General features: G+C 46.5%; 1 protein-coding gene across 1 annotated transcript in view; it reads left to right on the top strand.

The window, feature by feature from the left end:
* Window positions 1–9,113, top strand: part of LOC126419567 (homeobox protein DBX1-like) — a 135,173-nt gene extending 126,060 nt beyond the window's left edge. The window contains exons 3-4 of the mRNA XM_050086754.1: window positions 8,823–8,957; window positions 9,009–9,113. Coding sequence (XP_049942711.1) covers window positions 8,823–8,957; window positions 9,009–9,113 — 240 coding nt within the window. The remainder of the gene's footprint in view (window positions 1–8,822; window positions 8,958–9,008) is intronic.
* Window positions 9,114–22,417: the final 13,304 nt, after the last annotated feature.

The raw sequence follows: 22,417 nt of genomic DNA, 5'->3' as shown, positions 1-22,417 counted from the left end.
TTCCTGGTGTGTCCGCTGTGCCGTGCGTGTGATCATTGCTTGTACAGCCCTCTCGCAGTGTCCGGAGCAAGTATGGTGGGTCTGACACACCGGTGTCAATGTGTTCTTTTTTCCATTTCCAGGAGTGTATATTGCAGAGCACTTCTTTCAGGTAGTCATGATCGACCCGATCGAATGTTCGGCTGAAATCAAGAGCTGCCAAACGTCAGGCGTACGACGAGCGTGAGCAAGAGCGATTATGTTCGATAGCGACAGAAGGGAGTGTGGATATTGCTGGCACCTCCCAGAGAAGTCTGAAACCACGTACCAAGCCGTCTGTTTAAACTGTGTAGCCAACAGCCGGCTAAAGATCTTTGTGCCACTCTTGAGTAACGTCAAGGGGCGGTAATCGCAAATCCGTGATTTACCCCGAGGCTTGTGGATGCGAATGAGGAAGCCATCGAGGAAACCGTCTTGAATCGATACGAAAGGTGACATACGGTCCTGACTAATTTCTGTCCACACTGGCGCCATAAGGTGACGAAATGTCGGATAAAACTCCAGTGGGAGACCATCAGGGCCAGGCGACCTGTTCGTGGAACCCATCCTCTGTGACGTTAGCAAGCAGATCTATCGTCGCATCCAAGGGACCTGAGCCAGAGGAAAGTGTGGATATGGCCATAATGTTGGCAGGGTGGTGACGTTTTTCAGAGTACAGCATAACATAGTGTGTATGGAGGGCACGCGATATCCCGTTGGGTATAAAAATTCCGATCATCATCGGTTGTAAGAACTTTAGTCAAAGACTTCCAACGGTGGCATCGTTCCGCCATGACATGATACAAAAATGGGCGCTCCTGCTCTAATCTGTTGAGTGTGTGCGCCCTGGCCATAGCTTCTTCAAGGTGGCGGCGAGAGAGGGATGTGAGCTGTGCCTTGGCACGATTCACCGTCGCCTGGCGCTCTGGTAAATGCGGCATCATGGTAGATTCATCGAGAATGGTTAAATAGAATTCCTGAGTCCTTCGCCGCCACGCCGAAACCTCCCTTCCGTAACCAATCATAGCCTTGCGGAGGGCAGGCTTTGCACAGAGCACCCACCAAGACAGCGCAGACTGATAGGCACCACGGAGCCGTCGGCAAGCTGTCCACGTGGTCTCGATGAGCTGCCAGCGGTCGGGTGAAGTAAGGTGGATCGTGTTCAGTTTCCATTGTCCACAGCTACGCCACATCTTTTGGTGACAGAGATAGATGGCGCGGATATATACGTCTTGGGCAGAGAACACAGTGGGCCAGACTTCAGCAGCCGACACCCCAGTGACAATATGCCGGGAGATGTAAACTCGGTCGAGGCGGATGGAAGACTGGCTAGTGAAATGCGTAAATCCCAGATTATAGCCATGAACATGCTCCCAAGAATCCACAAGTTTGAGGGGCTGGAGAATTGTCGCTACCGCCGGACACAGAGAGTGACATGGTATTTGGCCTCTGGGTGCTTAGGTGCTGATGAAATCGACTCCCACGGTCAATGCATCCTGCCGACCCATGAAAAGAGGCATAAATGTCTCTGAGAAGAAGGTAGAATATTCACGGCGCTGAACCGAACCAGATGGCATACAGACATTGACGATCCTGACGCAACTAAACGTGAGAGCCATACCTCTGGCATCAGGCAACTGCATTAGTTAGGATACTGTCACGCAAGAGGATCGCCACCCCACTACCAGTAGGGGAAGTATGAGAGACATGTGCCATAAAACCATGGGGAGTGCACCTGCTGGAGAGAGCAAAGTCAACGTCCGAAGCATACAGCATATCATGCAGTAAAGACAGCTTGTGGCATACACGAATGGTATTGACATTGACTGTGGCTATGCGATAGATATGGAAAGCTGTAACCGCCAGGAGGATGGGCGATTTTAACATGGGGGAAACACAGAGAACTCCCTGTTAGGCTCCCGTCGAAGGGCACATCACTGTGACGGGGAGGGAGCCAACACTACCAAGGAGGGTACATCTCCCTCCACATCTCCAGAATGTCCACCCATAGCATCGACGTCATCCACCCAGGAGACAGACGTCTCACCAGGCCGTTTCAGTGGAACACTATCAGAGGTGCGCCCACAGGTAACATCAGACACGGAAGCGGAGGCAACCGCATCAGACGCAGGCGGAGGTGGACACTGACTGGAGATGTAGCCGTGAAAGGTCACCGCGTCTTCAGGTGTCAGGGCGTCAGAGGACAGAGCACCATCATAGCAGGGTCGTCATCCTGTGTACACGCGCGTCCGTTGCTTCCTAACATGCTGTTCCGTGTCGGATGGCGGGCGGCTATCGTCCAACATGTGGCCAGGTGGCAGAAAAGCGGAGGTCGGTATAGCTCCATGATCAACAACCATGTGGTCCGACAGATAGTTTGTGCCTGATGACAGTCATCGTTCATTTTTATTGCCTCCGATAGGGGTGTAAGAGAGACAGGAAAAACGTCCATCACGTCGTCGAGAGGAGTCGACGCCGGTACCAACTGATTCAGAGGGGGCGCAGCAGGCAGCACCGGCGCAGACGTGTAAGACAGAGGTAGCACAGTGGGTGCCACAGGAAAAGCGACGTCTCCGATCGGCGTCTGAACCATTCTACGCCGGAGGCATTCAGAACGGACATGACCTTTCCGGCCACAAACTGAACAGGTGAGTGGCTGGCCATCGTACGTGACGACAGCCCTATAGCCGGCAACAACCAAGTAGATAGGCATGAGAAACTTCCTGGCAGATTAAAACTGTGTGCCGGACCGATACTCGAGCTCAGGACCTTTCCCTTTCGCGGACACGTGCTCTACCATCTGAGCTACAATTCAGTCAAATTGCTGCAACGTGGAAACTTCGAAACATATGGTGTCCTCAATTTTGTCCATCAGATAAAAACTGAACTAAGGAAACACATGCCTTCCTGAATGAAATTTTCACTCTGCAGCAGAGTGAGTGCTGATATGGAACAGATTAAAACTGCGTGCTGAACTGAGACTCCAACTCGTGGTTCTGATCTCCACTGCAGAGGCTCCAAAAAAAGGGGTGAAATGTATCTAAAACTGGATGTGACGTCCTTACCATCGTGTAATACGTCCATAGCGGCATTGGGCAGAATAGTGATGGCGAAATTAGGTGCCAATTGGGCATCATTAACCCTCTTTCACGACACGTGAGCGTCTGAGATCTGGCCTTTTTTCACATGTCTCGACACCTTCCTGCTTCAAGCGTCGTCGAGCCCGATGGTGCCGTCGCAGAGCATCACACTTGAGCACCATTACATAGGCAGGTTATACGTAACTTTGAGCCAAATTTCAAACTTATACATCGCAACGAAAGGTAATTGCACGCTTTCGAAAAGTGACCCTCTAATTCTATTGCGTGGTGTAGTTAATTACTTCCCAAATGAGTAACAAAAATGTCTCATTCAGGCAGTAAACTGAGCCATTGGAGACCAGTACATAATTCGTAACAGCATACATATTACTGGTAATGAAATGTCGTGTGACGAGGGCCTCCCGTCGGGTAGACCGTTCGCCTGGTGCAAGTCTTCCGATTTGACGCCACTTCGGCGACTTGCGCGTCGATGGGGATGAAATGATGATGATTAGGACAACAAAATACCCATTCCCCGAGCGGAGAAAATCTCCGACCCAGCCGGGAATCGAACCCGGGCCCTTTGGATTGACAGTCTGTCGCGCTGACCACTCAGCTACCGGGGGCGGACATATTACTGGTAACATTAAAGATTACACCATAACAGGAATCCTTGAATGCCATTTTGGTTTGGATCACGTATGCGAATTTCGATTAATTACGATATTTTCAGGGTGGACCCACATTCCGACGACAAAATTTCGTAGCGTTAATGGTATTTGCTGACTATTTTCGTACAACGCACCAGTAGTCTCCAGTCGGTCATTACTGAGTAATAAGGTAATTATAATTACGATTTACGCGGTGTGTTATCCCAGTTACCTTTGTTTCTGCGAAAATACCTTCATAACAACGAAAACCCTATAATATACAACAATAAAAAACATAGACTATATACATATGCTAAATTACTGTGATTTGCTTGCCGTCGTTACCGTAACAGCCGAACATATCGTCATTGGGCAGCTCTTCCAGTGGGTTCAGTGAAACCTATGAGCCAACAACGGCTACTACTATATACCAAACTACTCTGAAAATATCCCTGAACAACGCCTGAAATTTTGTCGGTGGATATCAGGTTTACCCTGTTTACGGACATCTAACGATGAAAATTCATCGAATTGTCCAGAATGTTCTTCAGACAAGCCAATTGTGGCCTGGTGACATGGCACACGGTCATCCATAAAAATTCCACCTTTGCTTGCGACCATGAAGTCCATGAGTGGCTGCAAATGGTCTCCAAGTAGCGGAACGTAACCGTTTCCATTCCATGTAAACATAGCTCACACCATTATGGAACCACCACCAGTTTGCAAGTTGCCTTGTTGACAACTTGGGTACATGGCTTCGTGGGGTGTGCACCACACTCGAACCCTACCATCGGCTCTTACCAACTGAGATCGGGACTCATCTGGCCAGGCCACGGTTTTGCAGTCGTCTAGGGTCCAACCGATTTGGTCACGAGTTCAGGATAGGCGCTGCAGGCGTTGCCGTGCTTTTAGCAAAGGCACTCGCGTCGGTCGTCTGCTGGCATAGTTCATTATCACCAAATTTCTCTACACTGTCCAAACGGATACATTCGTCGTACGTCCCACATTGATTTCTGCGGTTATTTCAAGCAGTCTGCTAGCATTCACAACTCTACTCAAAGACCGCTGCTGTCGGTTGTTGGGTGAAGGCCGTCAGCCACGGCGTTGTCCGTTCAAAAATGGTTCAAATGGCTCTGAGCACTACGGGACTTAACATCTGTGGTCATCAGTCCCCTAGAACTTAGAACTACTTAAACCTAACTAATCTAAGGACATCACACACATCCACACCCGAGGCAGGATTCGAAACTGCGACCGTAGCACTCGCACGGTTCCGGACTGAGCGCCTAGAACCGCGAGACCACCGCGGCCGGCCGTTGTCCGTGATGAGACGTAATACCGAAATATTCTCGGCATACTCTTTGACACTGTGGATCTCGGAATATTGAATTCCCTAACGATGCCGAAATGAAATGTCCCAGCGTCTAGCTCCAACTACCATTCCGCGTTCAGAGTCTGTTAATTCCCGTCTTGCGGCATAATCACGTCGGGAACGGTTTCACATGAATCATCTGAGTACAAATTCAGCTCTACCAATACACTGCCTTTTATATCTCGTGTATGCGATACAACCGCCATCCGTATACGTTTATATTGCTATCCCACGACTTTTTACACCTCAGTGTAAAAAGGCGTTTCACTTAAAAAGGAAAGAAACTATCGATTTAGAATACTAGGTGCAATCATTGCTGTTGTAGCAAGTAATGCGGAAGACGTCTAGTGAGAGCGACAGTTACGGAGAACGGACGGGTGTTGGAAAGAGGAAGGGGAGGCGTTGGGGTTGCGACACCATACGTTGTGACTGAAGGTGAGGTGAGGTGAGCTGAGTTGAGGTGGAGGGGTATTACGGCGCAGGTGTGGCAGCGCCTCTACGCACGTCAATAGCGGCCTGCGCTCGCAGCGAAGTAGGCAGAAGGTGGGGGCGACGGAACCCACCAACTTCCCTCCCGACACGGCCCCATCAATCAAGGCGGGGTCGACACCTTCTGCGGCGTGCCGTTTCGTACCTGACTGTCGCACTGGCAAGTGCTCTGCGGGCAGCGGCCTCCTAGCCGCAAGATCCCACAGAGAGCTGACGTGCTCTGATGACTCAAAACATTATGGCGGCCTGTTTAAGATCTTGATGGTTCATTTTTGGAGCGCAATACGCTGGTGATGACGCGTGACGTGAATTCGTCAAGCCCTCGGTAGGATTCTGGAGCTGGGGAAGGACCGTGTGTCTTGCCTCGATATCTCATACGATAAGAGCACTGCAAGTAAAATACAAGGTTCCAGATTCGAGCCCCAATCCGGCACCGCGCCGTCAGAGGCGCCTTGCCACGGTTTGCGCGGTTCTCCCTGATGGAAGTTCGAGTCTTCCCTCGGGCATGGTTGTGTGTTTTCTCCTTAGCGTAACGTAGTACAAGTTAGATTAAGTAGTGTGTAAGCCTAGGGACCGATAACCTCAGCAGTTTGGTCCCATAGGAACTTACCACTAAATTTTAACTGACCAGGAAATATCGACATCTGTACTCCGGAAGCACCTTATGGTGTGTGGCGCAGTGTATTTCCGCTACCACTATCATCCTCAAATCCCTCTTCCTGCTCCATTCGCTAATGGTGCTTGGCAAGGTCGACTACCGGCGTGCCTCTGTATGTGTTGTAATTTATGAAATTTCTCGTCGTTTTCATTTCCTGAGATATAGGTGGGAGGAAGTAGCACGTTGCCTTCTTCTTGAACGTACAGTCTCGACATTCTGTCCTTAAACCTCTCCTCGATTTACGACGCCTCTCGCCTGCCTCTCAGTTTGATGAGCGTGTTTGCTACGCTCTCGCGCATACTAAGCGAAGCTGTGACGAAATCCGTAGCTCTTTTTTTTCTATCTGTATGTTGAGAATTCTACACTGACGACCAATAATGAAGAACGCGTCGAACCAGTGTTGTAACATACTTGTTTGGTGACTGAATTACGAAGGGACGTCAGAATGTAAGTTATATATGTCACCTACGCTAAGATCATTACGCAACAACAGGGCCACATTATCAGAAGAGGCTGCATGTCCGGGCTTTGCTGCAAACAGTTCATGCACAATGAGAAAATAAATCACTTTGCTACTGAGTAATTAATCTGCATTGCTTGCAAACTCATGCTAACATGCAAATACATTGCATCTGATAAGGTGCTCACCCCATGACTGATTGGACTTACTGCCATGGTGTACCACTTCCTGGGGCTTTGTTTGTGACAATCAATGCATGAAGTGATTTAGGCTGTTCATATCTTTTCTTATTTTACAGAAGTTATACGTAGATTTTTTTTAATAAGTACACTCCAATGAGTTCATTTAAGAAAGACTTTTTACTCTTTTCCACATTCTTATTTGATATCACAGACTGTATGCATGTATGTGTATATGTATGTATGTCGAGATCTCCCCTAAAACCACTGGATTGGTCACAACAAAATCAGGCATACAAACAGTAAACCTCATGAGAATCAGCATTGTGGGGTCCTGGTTGCTTCAATAAGAAAGGAGATGTGGGAAAACATGTTGTTCTGCCCCTGCCATATAAGTTATCCTGCATGACAGATGTGTTTCTGGAATAGTAGTATCGTCCTGTGTATCTACCTGCTCTGAAGGGCAGCCTACATGTCAGTGCACAACAAACAGTTTGGCTCAAATGGCTCTGAGCACTATGGGACTTAACATCTTAGGTCATCAGTCCCCTAGAACGTAGAACTACTTAAACCTAACTAACCTAAGGACATCACACACATCCATTCCCAAGGCAGGATTCGGACCTGCAACCGTAGCAATCGCGTGGTTCCAGACTGAAGTGCCTAGAACTGCTCGGCCACAGCGGCCGGCAACAAACGGTTTCCCAGGCCAGAGATGTACAGAGTCCTGCACAACAGATGTATTCGCATGACTTATCGACTGGCTTTGCAGGGCAGGCTACAAGTCAAGATTAAAAAACCGTTTTCAGTTCCCTGATGTATAGGCTACCCTGCACAACAGTTATGTTGTGGAGATAGTATTGGCCTGCTCCATAAACCTTTTGCACAGGACCTAATGCTCCAGTAACCAATCAGGGAAATGGTCAGGAAGAAGGAGAGGAGAAGGTGATGGATGTGGAGAGGGGGACAGAAGGAGAGGTATAGTGAGAGGGGGTAGAAGTAGATGGACAGAGAAAGGTAGGAAGAAATGAACAAATAAACTGATGGTCAGACAGGGGAGAGGAGGAGATTGACAGACATTGGGTTAGGAGGAGATAGGCAGAGAGTGGGGAAGAAGAGACGGACAGCGACAAGGGAGTAGAAGATGGGATGAGAAGAGGGCCAGAGAAGATGGGAAGAGGAGATGGTGAGAGGAGCAAATGGAGAGACATAGGGAGAAGGAGGAATTTTGCATACAGAGGGCAAAAGGAGATGGCCAGAGGGGAAGGGGGATGAGGAGATGGACCAAGTGTGATGGGAGTAGGAGGTGTATGCAATGTAAGTGTCAAAATGCATATGTGGGCAAAATCTCTGGGAAAAGGATAATTAATAAATTTAATTGAAGTTACATGTTTTGTCGCACAAGCCGTACTCTATAAGCCAATCAGGGGATAGAATGGTCCACTGTTTCCTCATTGGCTTAAAGGAGGAGGTCACCGAACTGTAATGCTGCGTCCAAACCTGCAAGTGGCAACTATCCTCGGTCGGAAATACCCATCAGTTGTTTTGTGTGACATCAGCTTTCAGCTAAAACATGTAATATGTTTCGAATAACAATAAAACGATCATGGCTGTATGACCTATAAATTTTATATTGCATTCAACGTAAGCAAAATAAAATTGTAAAAGAGAAGAACTATGTGATGAAGAACCAGGGAGTTAAAAACCGGTAGCAGCTTTGTTTGGCTATAATAAATAGAATGGTTAATAGTGACTGTTTACCACGTTTTACTCTTTTTAAGAATCGACGTGTAATAATAAATTTGTTTTGTGTCATGCTTGATGGATGCTGGCAGCTGCCCTTTTTAAACACCCCCCCCCCCCCCCCTTAAAGTCGAGCCACGCTGAGACGGGGCGCGCGCCGTGCTGTGTTGCAGGTGAAGATCTGGTTCCAGAACAGGCGCATGAAGTGGCGCAACTCCAAGGAGCGCGAGCTGCTGGCGAGCGGAGGCTCCCGCGAGCAGACGCTGCCCAACAAGAACAACCCGCACCCCGACCTCAGTGACGCCGAGGCCGACCGCCCCCGCCTCGACCTGTCGCCGCCCCCGCCGCCCCCGCAGCAGCAGCAGCAGCAACAGCAGCAGCCGGGGGCCAGCAGGCCGCTCCCGGACGAGGAACTCACGCCCCCGGAAGACGACGATGACGACGAGGAAATCAACGTCACGTGACAAGAGCGAGCGTCAACTTAGCCCGCCACGGACAGCACGCGCACCAAAACGCCCTAGAGGCGCTATCGGACACACCTCGCCCTCAATAAAAACGCTGTTAGTATCTCAATTTTCCTGAAATCGACGTATTAGCGCTGTTGACGAGACTGCAGACGAGCACACGTTCACCCGAGAACTGTACAGGTCTCGCAGTGGAATAAAGAAAAAAAATAGACGTCACTCTCCCGAACTGATTCAGGCTGGTGTCAACCATTCACATCACCAAGGGACACGTACATAAGCCAGAGGAAACAATATATAAATGATCTGAAAGCTATGTTTCACCTTGCTATAGACACTTGGTCAGCTTTCAGTATATGTAAGCTACGTGATCCACGTGAAACTGTTCTGTTAGTGAGATAGCGAGTCGTGAGGGAAACAAGGCAAGAAATCCTCCTCATGTTCACTTTTCCTTTTGGAGCAACTGTTGCTGCGTACAGGAGCAAACGCAAATTTGTTGACTGTAGATGGTTCTCTTTTGTTTACACGCAGGCCTCGAACGCGACCCACACTTCCCACATTCGCGAGACTCCATTGCTGACGTCATTCAGCGCCACAGAAGAAATTTAACAGTTGTTAATGTGCGAGTGCTATTTTCAGACTGGCTTCCTAACACAATATCGTTAGTGGGACAATCAGATAGAATGTTGAAAACAAGTGCTTCGCTTCAGGTTGACATTACCCCTTCGATACCAGTGACTTTTTTACCGGGAGATGCGATACGGATCGAGTTCTTAAGACTCGCAGAATCAATGGTGTGCCTGAAAAAGTACTGAAAATATCTTCTGCGACAAAGTGGCCACGTGTTCCCGGATGTTGAAAGGCGGTTGCCTCTTTAAAGAAACAAATCACTAATTTCCGTGTTTTAGATTAAATTCGGTTGTCTGTAAATCCATTTTTTTCCAAAAATAGGAGTAAATGAAAGACTGTTTCATACTATTTATTGGATAATTGACTCTTTCTTTGTAATTCTGTGAACCAATACTACTGATTTTTGTACCTGATCCTTCCGGTAGGTTAATAAATCATTTAACGCTGTTTATATTTTCGGTGATAAGCACATTTTTGTTATAGGTACTAACATATGTGATGTACGGGTCAGATTTCTCATTATGTACCGACACTCCTAATTTATAATAGAAACTCTGGAATGCCTCATTTATTCAACTGATTTTAAGTACTCGCAACAGTCACTGAATCAAAAGGACGTATCCAATGCATTAAATGAAGAGCGGCTCGCTCTGTCTTACAGATAATCATTTCCAAAAATGTTACTCAAATGGGACTATCCTACTCTTTACAATATACTTGTATGTTAGCCCCACAGCCTCGTGGGAGAAGCTAAGTTGAGTTTGGAAGGAATAAACAGAGAGTTATCGTAAGCTGTTCTTTTTAGTCGACATGCGATATGTGCTTCAGTAACACTATTTGGAGGCCACATCGCGATGAAACTGAGTATCCGGAGCTTAAACCTTTCAATTACAATCATTTCCAGGAACTTTTGGCTCAGAATTTTAGTTCTGCCAGATGCTGTATTTCAGTATACGTCCCAGTATCTCCGTGCTTTAAAACTGCAGCATCGAAACTACCTATGAGTAGAGTACTGTATCAATGACCTATTAAACGTAGTAGCCAAGAGACACATTTTACCAAACCCTAAAATGTCCGTCCCACATATTATACTACAAGCACACAAATGCTTCTATCAACAGTTGTCTATTGATGAATACAAGAAAATGACGCCATTGTCATCTTCTTCTGACAACCAAGTGCAATAATAGAAGCTGCTGTGTTATTCCGGCTTTCAAGTCCAGTACAAGTGGATATAAACTATGAAGGTAAGCCTGCGCTCGTATTAATGTTACGCATGCCATCCAGGCTTCCTCGAGTAGTGGCCGTGGACACAGGTCCGACTATTCGGCGATACATATGCTGAAGATCGTCTTGCAAAACACTGTCAAAGCCGCTGATGTACTGTCGTTACAGAGTGTAATCTAATCTTGTGTTGTATATTTACGCAAAAATAAATTATAGTCCACACCGATTTGTAGTATCCTTACTGTTACATCATTGTTTCCTCCCTTTATCCACCCATTACCGTAATTTAAATTTTTTCCCGTGATTACTATCTCTCTTTGCTTTATATTTCAGCCAAAGGTATTCACGGGTGGCATAGCAGCTGATATTGAGACTGGAATGTGTTATATAAAGCTCGTGATTTCTGCACACATTGCCCCCGGATAAACAGCTGTTTTCACTGAAGCGCCAAAGAAATTGGTACAGGCATGCGTATTCGAATACAGACATTTTTAAACAGGCACAATGGGGCGCTGCGGTCGGCAACGCCTACATAAGGTAACAAGTGCCTGGCGCAGTTGTTACTGCTGCTACACCGGCAGGTTCTCAAGATTTAAGTGAATTTGAACGCGGTGTTATATACGGCGCACGAGCAATGGGACACAGCATCTCCGAGGTAAGCAATGAAGTGGGGATTTTCCCGTACGACCATTTCACGAGTGTATCGTGAATATCAGGAACAGGTAAAACATCAAGCCTCCGACTTCGCTGCGGCCGCGCAGAGTGGCCGAGCGGTTAGAGGCGCCATGTCACTGACTGTGCGGCCACTCCCGTCGGAGGTTCGGGTCCTCCCTCGGGCATGGATGTGTGTGTTGTTCTTAGCGTAAGTTAGTCTAAGTAGTGTGTAAGTCTAGGGACCGATGACATCAGCAGTTTGGTCCCTTAGAAATTCACTCATACACATCGCTGCCACAAGAAAAAGATCCAGCAAGAAAGGGACCAACGACGACTGAAGAGAATCGTTCAACGTGACAGAACTGCAACCCTTCCGCGGATTTCAATGCTGAGTCATCAACAAGTGTCAGCGGGCGAACCATTCAACGAAACGTCATCGATACGAATTTTCGGTGCCGAGGGAACACCCTTATACCCTTCATACTGCACGACACAAAGCTTTACGCCTTGCCTGGGCCCGTCAACACCGACATTGGACTGTTGATGACTGGAAATATGTTGCCTGGTTGGGTGAATCTCGTTCAAAATTGTATCGAGCCGATGGACATCTACGGGCAGGCAGACAACCTCATGAGTCCATGGACCTTGCATGTCAGCAGGGAACTGTTGAAGCTGGTGGAGGCTCTCTAATGGTGTGGGATGTGAGCAGCTGGAGTGATATGGGACCCCTGATACGTCTAGTTACGAATCTGACAGGTGACACGTACGTAAGTATCATGTCTGATCACCTGCATCCATTTATGTCCATTGTGCATTACGACGGACTTGAGCAATTTCAGCAGGACAATGCGATACCCGCTACGTCCAGAATTGCTACAGAGTGGCTCCAGAAACACTCTTTTGAGTTTAAACACTTCCGTTGGCCACCAAACTCCACAGGCATGAACATTATTGAGCAAATCTGAGATACCTTGCAACGTGCTGTTCAGAAGAGATCTCCATCCCCTCGTACTCTTACGGATTTATGGATAGCCCTGCAGGATTCATAGTGTCAGTTCTTTCCAGAAGTACTTCAGACATTAGTCGAATCTATGCCACATCATGTTGCGGCACTTCTAAAAATGGTTCAAATGGCTCTGGGCACTACGGAACTTAACTTCTAAGGTCATCTGTCCCCTAGAACTTAGAACTACTTAAACGTAACTAACCTAAGGACACCACACACATCCATGCCCGAGGCAGGATTCCAACCTGTGACCGTAGTGGTCCCGCGGTTCCAGACTGTAGCGCCTAGAACGGCTCGGCCACACCGGCCGGCGCAACACTTCCGCTTGCTCGCGGGGGCTCTACGCGTTATTAGGCAGTTGTATCAGTTTCTCTGGCTCTTCCGCGTATAAACAAATGTTAATGCTGAAACTCACTGTCCACTCGTAGGCGCCATTTGCGGTCCAGAAAACCACGCGGAAAAAAGAGAAAACACCATATTTTGAGGCGATGGGAGAAGTTCGGTAACCCCTCGCTGTTTAAGGCGCCTTGCCTTGCGCGGCTCCCTCCGTCGGAGGTTCGAGTTCTCCATCGGGCACCGGTGTACCTTTTGTCCTTAGCGTAAGTTAGTTTAAGTTAGATTAAGTAGTGTGTAAGCCTAGGGACCGATGACCTCAGCAGTTTGGTCCCACAGCAACTTACCACAAATTTCCAAGACTTGGTGGAAAATGTGATTAACACTGTAGAAGGCGACTGCCATGTTAGTACCAGATAGTTGGCCCGCCAGTACAGGGTAAGCCAGATGACCGTGGGCACGCTCTCCAAGACAACTGTTACCAGCCTTATCAGCTACAGCATGTGCAGGCCTTACTCGCGACATACTTTCCACATCGGGAGTAGTTTAGTCACTGGTTTCTTCACCAGGCAACCATCCTACGCACAGATGAGGCCACATTGGTGCGGAGTGGTATCTTCAACTTTCGTAACAGTCATCTGTGGGACAGTATGCAGACAGCCCAGCTATAGCGAATGATCAGCATCGGTGCAGGTGAAATATGTGCGCCGGGATAATTGACGACCGTATTTTGAAACAGTCGTACTCCCACGACACCTAACATGCCGGAACTATAGACGTTTCTTGCGGTGACTTTGCCTCCCCTGCTGAAAGGAATGCTATTCATGATTCGAAGGGTTATGTGGCTGCTACATGATGGTGCTCCAGCCCACTACGCCGTCAATGTCTGGCGCATCTTCCCTGGTCGACGGACGGACGAGGGGGACCAGTTGCATGACCTGCTCATTTACCGGATCACAACCCGTGAGATTTCTGGTTATGGGGCCATCTCAGAAGTATCGTGTATGCGGAGTGGAGACACTTGAGCAGCGTGTTCACACTGCCTTTGACACCGTTCGGATGCAGCCTGGCCGATGTGAACGTGTGAGACAGAAGATGCTACGGCGCGTACACGCCTGCGTTGAGGCACATGGGAACCATTTTCAACACATAATGTAACTGTGGGTGCATGTTACAACGCGTATTAGACCGCAGTCTCTGTAACAACGTATCACTGAATAAATGGTATCTATCATGGAAACTGTGCATTTATGGACATAAGTTCATTAGACCTTTTCTGTTCCGTGGCCTCTCATCAATCAATCCCTAGAGTTTGTACTCGGTGGAAAAAATCACTCTGTGTATGGTATGTGTCAATGTAACATGTCGATGTCACCGTCGTTCTCCTCATGAGATTGTACTGTCTCTTTCAAGTTCACATAAACTTCAGCAACTAATAGAACAGCTAAACAAAGGACAGTAGGCCTAAAATTAAATTCCAATAAGGGTAAAAGCGTCACAGTGAACATGCATTAAAGAAAACAACACAATTAGTAATGAATTCATAGAACCTGTTGATGAGCTTTTGTGTCACGACAGCAATTGGAAGAACAATTGCTCCCAGCTTCAGGCAGTGTTGGCTTCGGCCACACAGCTTGAGGCTGTTGCCAATGGGCATCACTGTGGGGGTCCGGATGGGGGTTTGTCGGGGAAGGCCAGCTCGTCCCACGCATCCCCTGATCGGACTACGACTGTGGTTACCCGGGATACTGCCCGCATTGAGGCTGATCCCTCACCTGTGGTAGAGTGGGAGGTCGTTTCAAGGTGTGGCAGGGGGCGAAAGACATTCCGGAGGGCTGAACGGAAAGCCTCTCCAGTTTGTCTGATGAACCGGTTTCAGGCTCTGTCTCAGGCTGATACTGATCTTCGGCCTGACATGGCTGCTTGTCCTGTTCCAGAGGTTGCCCCTCAGTCTGCAAGATCCGGGCAGTTGCAGAGGGTGGGCTTACTGGTAGTTGGGAGCTCCAACGTCAGGCGCGTAATGGGGCCCCTTAGGGAAATGGCAGCAAGAGAGGGGAAGAAAACCAATGTGCACTCCGTGTGCATACCGGGGGGAGTCACTCCAGACGTGGAAAGGGTCCTTCCGGATGCCATGAAGGGTACAGGGTGCACCCATCTGCAGGTGGTCGCTCATGTCGGCACCAATGATGTGTGTCGCTATGGATCGGAGGAAATCCTCTCTGGCTTCCGGCGGCTATCTGATTTGGTGAAGACTGCCAGTCTCGCTAGCGGGATGAAAGCAGAGCTCACCATCTGCAGCATCGTCGAGAGGACTGACTGCGGACCTTTGCTACAGAGCCGAGTGGAGGGTCTGAATCAGAGGCTGAGACGGTTCTGCGACCGTGTGGGCTGCAGATTCCTCGACTTGCGCCATAGGGTGGTGGGGTTTCGGGTTCCGCTGGATAGGTCAGGAGTCCACTACACGCAACAAGCGGCTACACGGGTAGCAGGGGTTGTGTGGCGTGGGCTGGGCGGTTTTTTAGGTTAGATGGCCTTGGGCAAGTACAGAAAGGGCAACAGCCTCAACGGGTGCGGGGCAAAGTCAGGACATGCGGGGACCAAGCAGCAATCGGTATTGTAATTGTCAACTGTCGAAGCTGCGTTGGTAAAGTACCGGAACTTCAAGTGCTGATAGAAAGCACCGAAGCTGAAATCGTTATAGGTACAGAAAGCTGGCTTAAGCCAGAGATAAATTCTGCCGAAATTTTTACAAAGGTACAGACGGTGTTTAGAAAGGATAGATTGCATGCAACCGGTGGTGGAGTGTTCGTCGCTGTTAGTAGTAGTTTATCCTGTAGTGAAGTAGAAGTGGATAGTTCCTGTGAATTATTATGGGTGGAGGTTACACTAAACAACCGAACTAGGTTAATAATTGGCTCCTTTTACCGACCTCCCGACTCAGCAGCATTAGTGGCAGAACAACTGAGAGAAAATTTGGAATACATTTCACATAAATTTTCTCAGCATGTTATAGTCTTAGGTGGAGATCTCAATTTACCAGATGTAGACTGAGACACTCAGATGTTTAGGACGGGTGGTAGGGACAGAGCATCGAGTGACATTATACTGAGTGCACTATCCGAAAATTACCTCGAGCAATTAAACAGAGAACCGGCTCGTGGAGATAACATCTTGGACCTACTGATAACAAACAGACCCGAACTTTTCGACTCTGTATGTACAGAACAGGGAATCAGTTATCATAAGGCCGTTGCAGCATCCCTGAATATGGAAGTTAATAGGAATATAAAAAAAGGGAGGAAGGTTTATCTGTTTAGCAAGAGTAATAGAAGGCAGATTTCAGACTACCTAACAGATCAAAACGAAAATTTCTGTTCCGACACTGACAATGTTGAGTGTTTATGGAAAAAATTCAAGGCAATCGTAAAATGCGTTTTAGACAGGTACGTGCCGAGTAAAACTGTGAGGGACGGGAAAAACCCACCGTGGTACAAAAACAAAGTTAGGAAACTACTGCGAAAGCAAAGAGAGCTCCACTCCAAGTTTAAACGCAGCCAAAACCTCTCAGACAAACAGAAGCTAAACGATGTCAAAGTTAGCGTAAGGAGGGCTATGAGTGAAGCGTTCATTGAATTCGAAAGTAAAATTCTATTTACCGACTTGACAGAAAATCCTAGGAAGTTCTGGTCTTACGTTAAATCAGTAAGTGGCTCGAAACAGCATATCCAGACACTACGGGATGATGATGGCATTGAAACAGAGGATGACACGCGTAGAGCTGAAATACTAAACACCTTTTTCCAAAGCTGTTTCACAGAGGAAGACCGCACTGCAGTTCCTTCTCTAAATCCTCGCACAAACGAAAAAATGGCTGACATCGAAATAAGTGTCCAAGGAATAGAAAAGCAACTGGAACCACTCAATAGAGAAAAGTCCACTGGACCTGACGGGATACCAATTCGATTCTACACAGAGTACGCGAAAGAACTTGCCCCCCTTCTAACAGCCGTGTACCGCAAGTCTCTAGAGGAACGGAGGGTTCCAAATGATTGGAAAAGAGCACAGATAGTCCCAGTCTTCAAGAAGGGTCGTCGAGCAGATGCGCAAAACTATAGACCTATATGTCTTACGTCGATCTCTTGTAGAATTTTAGAACATGTTTTTTGCTCGCGTATCATGTCATTTCTGGAAACCCAGAATCTACTATGTAAGAATCAACATGGATTCCGGAAACAGCGATCGTGTGAGACCCAACTCGCCTTATTTGTTCATTAGACCCAGAAAATATTAGATACAGGCTCCCAGGTAGATGCTATTTTTCTTGACTTCCGGAAGGCGTTCGATACAGTTTCGCACTGTCGCCTGATAAACAAAGTAAGAGCCTACGGAATATCAGACCAGCTGTGTGGCTGGATTGAAGAGTTTTTAGCAAACAGAACACAGCATGTTGTTATCAATGGAGAGACGTCTACAGACGTTAAAGTAACCTCTGGCGTGCCACAGGGGAGTGTTATGGGACGATTGCTTTTCGCAATATATATAAATGACTTAGTAGATAGTGTCGGAAGTTCCATGCGGCTTTTCGCGGATGATGCTGTAGTATACAGAGAAGTTGCAGCATTAGAAAATTGTAGCGAAATGTAGGAATATCTGCAGCGGATAGGCACTTGGTGCAGGGAGTGGCAACTGACCCTTAACATAGACAAATGTAATGTATTGCGAATACATAGAAAGAAGGATCCTTTATTGTATGATTATATGATAGCGGAACAAACACTGGTAGCAGTTACGTCTGTAAAATATCTGGGAGTATGCGTGCGGAACGATTTGAAGTGGAATGATCATGTAAAATTAATTGTTGGTTAGGCGGGTACCAGGTTGAGATTCATTGGGAGAGTGCTTAGAAAATGTAGTCCATCAACAAAGGAGGTGGCTTACAAAACACTCGTTCGACCTATACTTGAGTATTGCTCATCAGTGTGGGATCCGTACCAGGTCGGGTTGACGGAGGAGATAGAGAAGATCCGAAGAAGAGCGGCGCGTTTCGTCACCGGGTTATTTGGTAACCGTGATAGCGTTACGGAGATGTTTAATGAACTCAAGTGGCAGACTCTGCAAGAGAGGCGCTCTGCATCGCGGTGTAGCTTGCTCGCCAGGTTTCGAGAGGGTGCGTTTCTGGATGAGGTATCGAATATATTGCTTCCCCCTACTTATACCTCCCGAGGAGATCACGAATGTAAAATTAGAGAGATTAGAGCGCGCACGGAGGCTTTCAGACAGTCGTTCTTCCCGCGAAGCATACGCGACTGGAACAGGAAAGGGAGGTAATGACAGTGGCACGTAAAGTGCCCTCCGCCACACACCGTTGGGTGGCTTGCGGAGTATCAATGTAGATGTAGACGAAAATAAAGAACAATCAAAGAGAAAAAAACACAGAAATAAATGGCATGGAGGGGCTTCAGTTTACTAAATAACATTTCCAAAACCAATATTCCAATGCGTCTTAATATATGAAAGTGTGTTACCAGCTTCCTTACGTCACATATTCGTCAAGTCGCCGTTTTAAATGAATCTTTGCCTGTGTGGCATGATTGTGGATATACAGTGTGTCAGGGTGTAAGACCAGATTCTCCTATTGATGACTGAGGGCAGTATACTGAACAACATTTCATCAGTATTTACTCCATTTGCAGAGTAACAATTGTAGCTAAGACAATTAATATGTTTTTAAGTTGGTCAGTACCTCCAAGTACTAGTGGCACAAGCCAGCCATTGATATTTACTTTCTCTGGGCAGATACTGATGTGTGGACGCATTAATAAAAAACGAATAGTGTATACTGACAGATTTAGTCCACTTTCTGCCGCAATTACGACTGTGCAGAAAACATCAGGTAGTAAAATTTATGCCGGCCTTTGTGACCTTTGTGACCGAGCAGTTCTAGGCGCTTCAGTCGGGAACCGCGCTGCTGCTACGGTCGCAGGTTCGAATCCTGCCTCGGTCATGGATGTGTGTGCTGTCCTTAGGTTAGTTAGTTTTAAGTAGGTCTAAGTCTATGGGACTGATGACCTCAGATGTTAAGTCCCATAGTGCTCAGAGCCATATGAACCATTTTTTTAGTAAAATTTATTATGTTCTTGCTTGAAGACTGTTAGACGCAGAGAGAAAAACAACTAACACACTGAAGTGGATATATGCTATTAATCACAATATCTGTATCTATACCCCTAACACCCTATACATTTCCCCTACAATCATTTGCCTTTTATGGGTAGTGGTATGTTGTGACACACAAAAACCCACGCTGAGTCTCATACGAACCTGCATTGCATGGGTACCGTGTGTAGTCACAGTAGCTATTTAGAACTCTTTAATGTCACTGATGTTTCCCTTTGGCATGGATTTTCATTCCTCATGACATATTTCTTACAATGTAGGTTCAGTATTTCGGAAACAATTCCGCGGATATCGTTTGTGGTCGTCGTCTTTTATTAATTTCAATCCAGTTGCTTCCATTCAATTAATTTCAGTGAATTTAATTCATTCGACGAGATGCATGACTATTACATCCTTGTCCGGCTCCAGGGAAGAATCGAGTCAATGGTGAGAAATGTTGAAAGTCAAGGCCTCGAGCGCTACACCTAACTCAACTGGTCCCTCTCGGACAGGTACAGTGGAGAAACACTAATTCAGGCACTGAGAACCGTAAGGGCCCAAAGCACATCTTCGTCGATTTTGAGACAGTAGGCTGTATGCATGCTCCTGATATCTGTTGATCTTACGGTGAAACAGCCTTATCAGTGTTATACCCCTATGCTGTATATACGAACATTTGAGGAAAGCTGTCTCATCGATTTCTCTGATTTTCACTTTAATAGGAGCCCAAAACTCAAATTTTCATTGCTGTAGAAATGCTCACTGGCTATGCTGACGCCCGTTTGTTCATAAAAGCTGGAAGCTCTTGAAGGAATGCGCCCCATACCCTCACGTGCCATGGTCTCAGCATTCCAGTCTAAAACGGACGCTGAAGGTTTTAGATCCTTTATGAGTGTTACCGACCACACCACTAAACAAAAAGTTGCTGTTCTTAATAATACTGTGCATTGCACGAATTTTAAAATGATGAAATTTACAACGGGTTGCCATGAACTTTAACTTATACTTAACATATTCTTCATGGAAGTTGTGGGAGGCCACCATTTTCTTAAAGACACGTCAGTGGAGGACCCAGTTTCTAGATGCCTTGCAAAAATGTGGTGCCCAAATCCGTTGATAGAAGGTAAATATCATTACTGAAACATAAAGACTTAACAAAAGTAGTAGATCGAACTTGAAACACATATGCTTAAGAAAAGTATTACAGTTCATGCCTAAAGCGAACAGACAGTTTCAACTGAACGCCAAGTTTTTTTTTTTTAGAAATTAGAGTGCAGCAGGACTGTCGTTTTACTTTGTTTCACTCTAGGGTGCTACAGAAGGTAAGTACCAGAGTTATACTGCTCTCTCGTGATATATAGTGAGTTTGAGAATAAACTTTTCGTCCTACTGAAGGAGGTTACTGTAGCTTTTGTTGTAATGAACGACTCCTGGCTACTCTTTTGTGATCAGCAGCCACGAAGCCTTACTGTTACCCTTCGAGTGTCTGTGTATTTTCTTGAAGTGTAGTCAGAATCGAAAGATTTTTGTTCTGCCGTATCTGGTACCTAATCAGATCTTGATGGCGTAGCAGTGGTTCCTTGATCAGCATACACAAGCTGACGAAAATGCCGCGTAACTCACAAGGAAACGTAGCCGGTGACGTTTGAACGCGGCCAGTTTATTTAAGTTTCAGAACACAAGAAAGGCATCTGGTTCAATCTGACGTGCTATGGACAGCTAGAAGCGGTAGGAAGGGAGTTTCGAGCGCAAAGAAAGGAGAAGAATCGATCTGCTAGTTACGTATTAAAAAGGTGAATGCGACGTGGTGTATGCATAGGCTGTTACACAGCGAAACAAATCTGGTCGGTAAGTTGTTAGTGGATTTCTTCGATATTTCGGATGAAAGGCCAAGTAGTATATCGAAAGTCATTATGGCGATGACCCAGCGGCACAGCTAGAAAATGAACCGACATCAGCAGGCGGCCCATTGTGACGTGACAGTGGCCAGAGCTGTGGTTCTTCATATTATCCATCACCTCCAAAAAAAGAAAAGAACAAAATTTCCTCCAGGTTACTTGACTGATGAATACAAAATCTAGGCGAAGCAGCTAAGACGAAATGATCCTCCACGATGGTGCCCTCTTGGAGTAGTACTAGACATTTCACCTAGAGTCAAGTTCGCTACCTACCTAAATAAAAAGAAAACAGTTTTGAAAAACTGCGAAAAGTCGCTGAGAAGACATGCTAGCAACAGGCAAGTGTTACAAGAATGAATAATAACAATGTACGTGATCATTTCATCCCAATGCGAAAATAACGTGGAAATTTACACGACAGAACGTATGAATCTGAGCGATGGCTATTAAACCAAAAATTTATCCAAACAATACCTTAACATTCGAAGCTTCCAAAACATGACCGTAGCGCATCAAAAGAAAAAACAAGATTGTTTCTCCTATTATCACGCATAAAGTTGGCACAGCAGGTTTGATAGTGATGCCGCTGATATAGAAACGAAAAGTCATCAGTTTGTTAGCAGAGTAACGCGTTTTACCGAAAAGTATAATTTTCCACCAGAGCAGATAATTAATGCAGGTAATTCAAGATTTACTGAAGACTTACGGTCTGAGAGAATTTTTGCCGTTAGGGGAGCAAAGACGATTTACTGTGCCGTGGATTCCGCTGCAATAACCACACGTTCATACATGATAACGCATGTTATTGTAATGGATGGCATCTTTGTTCCAGACACGTATGTTCATATCTCGGAACCCAGCGAAATTTCCAGCAAGCATCGCACTTGAATTGCCCAATGTGAGAGGATATACCAGCAAATCACCAAACATGGCGAACAGGTGTTACGGCCGGATTTGCACAGCAGAGATAGAATTCTTCTGGTTGATTCTTGGACAGCAAATAAAGATGGTAGTCTGTACAACGAAACAGTTGCTGCAGACGTTGAATTTCACATAAAGCTGATCCCTGAAAAATATGCTGGATTGGTACACACCAGCAGACGCTTGCTTTTTCTGTCCATTCAGAATTATGGTACGGTTCATCGCATGTACAGTGGCTATATCATCCACAGTTAAAGCCTGGCAAAGAGAACAATTTCTTCGCATTAAGTACTCGTGCACTTCCAATTTTCGACAAATAGATGCAAACAAATCATGCGATTTCCTTTCTTCGAATGTGGTTACACCGATGAACATCCAGAACCATTCCAGACAACTTCTGAATACTGTTTCGAGTGTAGTTTAGAAGAATGATGTTTCAAAGAGGATCCCTGTCTTTATATGTACTCCTAGTGTATATC

This window comes from Schistocerca serialis, chromosome 9 (assembly GCF_023864345.2).
Source record: "Schistocerca serialis cubense isolate TAMUIC-IGC-003099 chromosome 9, iqSchSeri2.2, whole genome shotgun sequence".
Taxonomy (NCBI): Eukaryota; Metazoa; Arthropoda; class Insecta; order Orthoptera; family Acrididae; genus Schistocerca; species Schistocerca serialis.
Note: the sequence above shows the minus strand (reverse complement) of the source record. Positions and strands in the feature narration are given on the sequence as shown.